This window comes from Schistocerca gregaria, chromosome 4 (assembly GCF_023897955.1).
Source record: "Schistocerca gregaria isolate iqSchGreg1 chromosome 4, iqSchGreg1.2, whole genome shotgun sequence".
NCBI classification, from domain to species: Eukaryota; Metazoa; Arthropoda; class Insecta; order Orthoptera; family Acrididae; genus Schistocerca; species Schistocerca gregaria.
The window spans coordinates 350,756,842-350,764,686 of NC_064923.1; the positions used below are offsets into that span (position 1 = coordinate 350,756,842).

The window sequence follows — 7,845 nt, forward strand, 5'->3', positions numbered from 1 at the left end:
AAATAGACAGTTGAAACAAATGACCTGTTGTACTTTATTTATTATTACTTTATTACTAGATCTGGGTCGTTTACCAGTCATGACTGGACAGACTACGTCAAGATTAATTACATACATACATTAAAAAAAATATTCACAAAATTACGACATTTATGCTTAATAGAAACAATATTTGTTTGTCCATTCACTTTGGTCACTATTAAAGAATTCAGCAATGGAGTGCAATGGGCGTTCTTTCAGGTCGTGTGCTACTCTCGTGAATGTTACTAGCAGTTGAGGCAGTGAGTTGGACATCTTTAGGGCAACCACTGGAAAGCTGTCTTGTGTTCCCGTCAGTCAACACCTGGGTAGAACAGGACAGAGTAACTGCAAAAACAATATTCGCCGGATCATACAGCTCTGGCCTCTTCCACCAAAGGTGCATCCACAGTAACAAGAGCAGCATGAACATGCGCTACCAATTCTTCCACATTCGTGTGTGGAGTAGAGTACATGTGCTCTTTCAGGTGTCCACACAGGAAGAAATCCAGGGGATTTAGGTCAGGTGAAAGCTGTGGCCATACAACTGGACCTCAACGTCCAAGCCATTTCCCTGGAAATGTTCTGTCCAAATACTGTCGCACATTAATTCCAGAGTGTGGAGGTGCACCATAGATGTTGGAACCATATCCATTGTCGAACATGTGGAAAATCTTCATGCGCATCAGGCAGGTAGTTCGAGAGGAATACATGATACCTTCGTGCAGTCAACCAGTCAGGCAACACGTAGGGCCCAACCACCTGTCACCAAATATTCTGGCCTAAACATTGATACTAAAGTGAACTAGGTATCTGCGTTCGTGGGTGATGTGTGGGTTAACCTCACACCAATGTTGGGCATTGTGCATATTGAAGACACCCTCACGAGTCAATGCTGGTTCATATAACCAAATTGCGGTGTTCACAAACCCATTGTTGGCTTCCTATTGTTGGAACCGTGCACAGAATTGCATTCTCTGACAGTGATGTGCAGAATGCATGTGTCGCGTGAAAGCATGATGATAAGGGTGCAGCCCATGCTTGTGCAGCATGTTAATGACTGTGCTTTGCAAGACAAGCAGCTGCCTTGCTACGCTATGTGTACTTTGCTGAGGTTCTTGGTGTATGGCCTCCAGAATAGCTTCCTCAGTTGCTGGGGTACAGCGAGTCTATGGACGACCTCTGTCACGCGATTGTGGAAGGAGATATCCTGACTCCCGATGACTCCAGATGACAAAACACATTTTTTTCTGGATGGTGTGGACAAGGATATCTAGCAGCATATTCACGAGCAGCAACACCATCCCGGTTATCAGATGCACGGACCACAAGCATATCCACATATACATCGTTTGTCTATTCCATATGTCTGCCACACTGATTTAGAGATTTGCAATGAGGAAATTCAATACTTGTACGCATGTACATTAAAGTCTGTCACGTGCACATTATTCCGCTCGCAACTAGTCCCTGTCTGTTGGACAGCGTATACAGTATAGACACACTGTCAGTCCTGTGCACTGTTCCACCTAATGCACATTACCCTTCTGACAGATATTGTTCTGCATGATTAATCCTGACACTGCTAATTGTGAAATGTTTGGTGTCAAATTACATTGTTTGCCTAACGATATTACATGTGATGTTTCCACAGTCCTATCAATAGAATAATAATAATAATAATAATAATGTATTTAGATACTAAACAGCATGCGGTTACAAGACTCAATGTTGAAAGGCATAATTAATGGGACTGTAGTGATAACACATACAAATAGTAACTGAGTTTGGACATTATTCACAAAGCACGTTGCTATTCCTACTTCTAACGTAAAGCCCTAACAAATTGTAATAGACCTGAACGAAGCAAGAATAATAGTTGGTACTAATCTATTGAACCATTGGAGGAAGGTACAAAGAAAACAGGTTTCACATCTAGTAGATGAAGTGGTGCAAATAAATTCATGCCCACAATGTAGAAAGGGCTTCTTCCAAAGCTGACCAGTCTTCCATTTTTACAATAAAATATGTAAGTGCAAATGTTTTCTAGAGGACCCACTGCAATCACTGTTGACGATTAAGATGCCAGATACCGGACCACCTGGAGTACATTTACAAAATAAAAAACATGCCTCAACCCAGGATTGAATCTTTGATGTCCTGCATGCTAACCCAAAGTTTTGTACACTGCACCAACTGCACAGTACAACCATTATGTGCTGACAGAAGTTGTCACCATATATGGGGTTACAGTGTTGCCAGATTGTCACTCTTTAACATCTTTTCTCTGTGGGATGTACTTGCCAGACAAAATTTTGGGAGAGACATTTTTTTATCACTGGCATAAGAGGTGTCGCACTGCGAAGCCCGAGAGCGCGAATATCGCTTCACCCTTTATATTAATTTATGACTGTGCAAGATGAAACAGTCACATTGGCGTTGGTTGAAGAGATCACATGTAGTTGGTTTTAAGGAGATGGTCTTCAGTGCTGATCCTCAATATCATCCTTAAAAACATTGGCGAGTATGATGGATAATGGACTCCACATACCTTTAAATCAACTTGTTTTTGTAGATATGTCAACAATATGTGGCTAGTTGGGAGGTATGCTCTGTATCTTTTCATAGATCATTTTAATGGTCTGCATCTCAATATTAAATATTAAGGTCCTAATGGAAATTGAAAAGGATGTGAAACTTTCTTTTTAGATGTCTTAGTCTACAGGAGGGATGATGGAACATTACGACACAGTTTTCATAATAAGCCCACCCATATGGACCGATATCTTCATGCATCAAATTGTCATCCATCATACCAACACAAAGGGATCCTACATACATTGGCAAAAAGAGCTTATGCTGTCTCATAGACAGAGAGTTTGACAAAAGAACTGGTTCATCTAAAAGCAGTGTTCAAGCAGAATGGCTATACCTACAATCAGATCCATTATGCTCTATAGCATAGCAACATGGGAACCAATAGAAGATACAAGAAAATTGATGTCATTCCTACCTTTTGCAGGAAGCATAACTTCTAAAATAGGAAGAATTTTAAAGAGATCTGATATTAAAAATGTATTCCATCTGCCAGCTAAGACAAGAACACCTTTTGGCTCAGTGAAAGACGATTTGGGTTTGAGGAAGCCCAGTGTCTGCAAAATTCCTTGCCACTGCGGGTTGGCTGTCTGACAATATTATAAACAGAGATAAGGGGTATCCTTTTAGTAAGAGTTGGGACCCTGCTTTGCTTGACGTTAAAAAACAAAGGTCTTTGTTTCAGTCATCAAAAGGTGTCAGCAGTGTTTGGTTTTATCTTTCCCATGAATTTTAACCACCAGTGCACTGTTGTGCTTTGTACTAGAGGGCAGTAATGTTCTCTCTCACACACACACACACACACACATACACACACACACACACACACACACACAGTAGACCTGCGGGTGGTGGATAAAGGAGCCACCACTGCAATTTGATTTGTTTCGGCAAGTTAGTGCGGCAGCTCACTCACCAGAAGATGGTATCCAGGTGGACTACTGAAATATTGTGACAAGATGATGTTATGTTCCAGCTGGGGACCTGATATGAATATCATCAAGTTCTAAGCTGGAAAAGTTTACAGAGCCACAGAACTTATTCATAACAAAATTTGATTTAGTTTATTTTTTACTGGGAAATATTTTTGTTAGAAAGCAAAGCTTTTCAAGTAGTCTAGAAAAAACATAAAACAATGTCCTTTAAACACCTTTCGACCCCAACCCTCAAATCCTATTGTTCAGGATTTTTAGTATGTTATTCATTACACCCCCCTTCCCCTACCACTGTACAAAAGTTTGTAATTATACAGATTTTTCCCATGATTCTCTTTTGGTTGACTGGACTATAGCATACACAAAAATAACGAATTTTAATTACATTATGGTATAACTTATCACTTCCTAAAATCTTATGTACATTGTCACACAATGAGTAAACTTTTTTATCACATTTTCTGCAAGCCACTCTTAATTTCTCTTACAAAGATCTTGCTGTTGATTCAGTATTTTATGTTAGAATATTTCCCAAAGTCAAATTTATTTGGTTTACTCAAATAACATGGTAGCTGTGGGAAAATACATGGAATCACACTTTTATATAATTTTGGTCGAGTTCTTGGGTAGTTCTGCTTGTTTACTTGCAAAGTAATTGTTATTAATGACCTCTTCTTCAAAATTTTTTTGCACAGGTCATGGGTCTCTTGGAAATTATCCAGCTTTTCCTCAGAACTGCTCTGTGTGAGTTTGTATCTGTTGGAACCTGGAATAACGTGGTGTAAATCTTCTTGTCACTGTAAAAACAACTGTATGTTCACTCTGGGACAACATTACTTGCAAAGCATCTGAAAAATGTTATGTAATTAATAATAATATATGTTTACTGGAGCACAGAGAGCTGCATCAAACCAGTCTCAGGACTGAAGACAACAACAACAACAACAACATGTTTACTGTAACACAACATTTTTCTCAATTGGAGGTTGTGTGTCTTCAAATTATTACACTGTCTTTTAATATCATTTCTGTAATAATAATTTAGTAAGAAAACTTGCCTTTATGTACAGATCTGTTGTCTTTACACACATGAAAGTTTTACCAGAAGTTGCTCATCTTACAACAACTGAAGTTAAAATGATCATAATTCGTATTTCCCTGAATATAGCACGGCATCGGTAGTAGGCCATCTTCGCAGTATTGTCACTTCTCATGACTTTGGCTTGTGGCAAGTTGGCTATGCCACAATGCATTGCGATGTCAACATCAAGATTTCTTGGGAAGAAAATTTTTATGTTGGAGTGGGGGGACTGATGTCAGGTTCTTTGGCAGCAGGCGAGAGAGCGCCAGACAGCTGGGAGCTCTGACAGGGGTCAGGTGCACAGGCACTGAATAGAAAATCCCCTGGAGACTCCCAGATACTGGACAGTATCTCCTGGAGGGGACCCACTCTTGGAGGCTTCAGTTCAAGTGTCAGAATCATCTGATCTAGCAGCACACTTTGAGCACCAAATAGCATATGAAAAGGCTACATGTAGATGGAACTAGTTAGGCCCACATTTGACTGTTGGCTGGTGTGAAGAATGTTTCAGCATATGTAGTAGTCAAAGATAGGATACTGTTAGGATGAACGGTGAATATTTGTAGTGGATTTGACTACGTTATTTATGTATGGCCCCCGCCTTTCAGCACAAAGGGCCCTAGGCAGAATAGTGTCAGGCCATGGCACGAGGTAATTCAGTTCACCACTGTGGCAGACTAGGATCTTGCACCATGCAATATTCTGGCCTCAGCAATAGGATTTCACAGTCATCTAGCTTACTCACCTCGTCAAGAGTTGTGAAGTACACTCAGAGGGGTGTTACTGCAAAACTCCTCCCCCTTCAGAGGAATCAGTCCACTGAATCCCAGGCTGCTGCTGAACCTGCGAATCACTTAAAACAAGATGAGACAATTTGCATTACCCTACACGCTTGTACACTCATGTTGCTGGTCTGTGATGGAGTGGCAGTTCGGGAAGGGGACAATTCTCCACCATATTTGGACAAAGGCTGCACAAACAAGGACCATGACTATGGTGATACCCAAAGATGAAATTCCCATTACCACAGTTCTGTGCTGATTTCTCATGGCTATGTTGGAATATCTGTTCCTCACTATGCGACTGTAAGCTTGTCCAGAGAAGTGAGTAAGGTAGGTTCCAAAGTGTTATTAGGAAGGTCAAGCTCCTAGTAGGTAGCAGTTCTGAAGAATTTTTCGACAGATGCAGTAACACCTGTTATTGTTGCTGGAATCTGAAAAGTCAGTCCCAAGATGTCTCACTTTGTACCATTCATCAGTATTCCACTGTCCCATAGTTATAAACATTCTGTTCCCTTTAAACATCCCAGCTCACAAGGTAAGCCTTAGCCAGTTCAGGGCCATGTGCAAAACTTCTGCATGGGGCTTTCCTGCATCCACCCCTGCCTGCCCTCCTCTGCCATAGATTGTACACCTTTGTCGTGTTCAAAAGAATTCTAAGTTTCATCACTGACATTCTACCAATATAACAAAAGACTGTTACCACAGCAGATCTACTGTTGTGAGGGGAAAATAATTGATTGAAGAAGAAATCTTAATAAGCATGGTAATTAGTAAACTGTTAATAATAGAACTAACTTAGTTAGCTATGGGAATCCTTCCAGTTTAATGAAATTCAACAACGTTCATATACCATATGCCAATGCATGCAGTAAACTCAAAGCTTTCTAATTTGTTCACAGCAAGCAAGTGTGCTTTGCTCTTTGTTTTTGATTCAACACTGCTGTTGCTCATGTCAAGAAGGGCATCTCTGACTTCTCTTGTCTGGTATCTTATAGCTTTGACACTCTCTGCCCTACTCTCCCATTGAGTATCTGAAAGCTTCTTCACTGAACACTGTTCAATAAGATTTCCCATCTCTGAATGTACGCACTGAAGACAATGTATATTCTTTGAATTACAACAAAGAATGTGAGTGCTTTTGCTGTAGATTTTTCTGCATCTGATAACATAAGATTGTGGCTAACACAAGGCATATAAAACACTTTTGGATTGCACTTTAGGATTCTGGCTTGAACACCACTTCTATAACCTTTCAAATTTCTGCCATTATAGTAACTTTTGCCTGTGCAGTCATGAATATTGAGTCGTAGTTGATCTAGTTTGGACAAAAGGGTTTCAGCCGAACTCTCTCCTTTTGTTGAAGTGATGTTCAGAAAGTTAAGGAAGTGTTCTTGTACAGTCACTGCATTTTTCGATAAGTTTACACACCTAACAATCAATGAAATTTGTTCATTGTGGCTTGTGTAAGGAGTACAATCGAGTACTACAGAAAAATATTTATTTTCTTTTACAAAATTAACAATGCTGTTTTTTACATTGTTGGCAAGCAGATATATGAGTTCATTTTGAATTTTTTCCCAAGATAAGGGTTATGAATTCCTTGAGTTTTTACCCACCTTAAATATCCCTTCAAAACAGTGTCAGATTCTGCTATCATTTTGATCAGACCAAGAAAATAGCATCATTTTCTTGATAGAGCTCGTCGCTGGTTCCCCTTAAGGCCATATTTTGTTGTGCTAGGTACCTGATGGTGTGTATAATTCTTTTTAGAACCCAATGCCAATGTTCCTTCTAGTTTTCCAGTAGTTCAAGGTAATTTGATCAATACCACTCTTTTGTTTCCAACGTGTCTCACATTCCTTCCATTTTTTGTGCAGTTTATGTGGTTAAGTGATTGTTAATACCTTGAAGCCAATTCCCTAAATGAACCAAATCACAGAGTCCATTGCTTGACAGCTTACTTGAAGAAAATTCAAAAAGTTTACAACAAAAAGAAAAAAAATCTTTTTCAATAGATTTTGAATACACAAGCCATTTATGATCCCTTTTTTCTCCATTTGTTAAAGCTCTTACATAAAAATTAATTGAAAGTTTTCTTCTGTTCTCATTTAAGGAAGGCTCAAAATTTACAATTTTAGTAGGGCTTTTCTGTACAATTTCTTTTATCATGGTGTATGTTAACACATTAAGCCGAGTGCCTGGGCCCGAATTTGTGATTACTTCAGAATTGCTACTACTAGGCCTGCATGAATGTGTGATAGCAGGTGATCCACACTCCGATGCTTCACATTCGCTTGAATCTAAAGCATCACTTGATGAGAGGCTAGTATAAATGCCATCATCTGTTCAGCACACTTACACTCACTGTCTCAAGATGTAGATTGAAGAAATTTTTTGAAAGTGCCTTTTTGTGAATTCAAAAATTGTTCGTTCC

General features: G+C 39.5%; 1 protein-coding gene across 1 annotated transcript; it reads right to left on the reverse strand.

Moving 5' to 3' along the window:
- Positions 1-7,092: 7,092 nt before the first annotated feature.
- Positions 7,093-7,580, reverse strand: LOC126267719 (zinc finger MYM-type protein 5-like). Its single transcript, XM_049973021.1, has 2 exons — positions 7,316-7,580; positions 7,093-7,202 (listed from the first exon to the last, which is right to left on the reverse strand). The coding sequence occupies exons 1-2, from the start codon at positions 7,578-7,580 to the stop codon at positions 7,093-7,095; spliced, it is 375 nt and encodes a 124-aa protein (XP_049828978.1).
- Between the last annotated feature and the right edge of the window lie 265 nt (positions 7,581-7,845).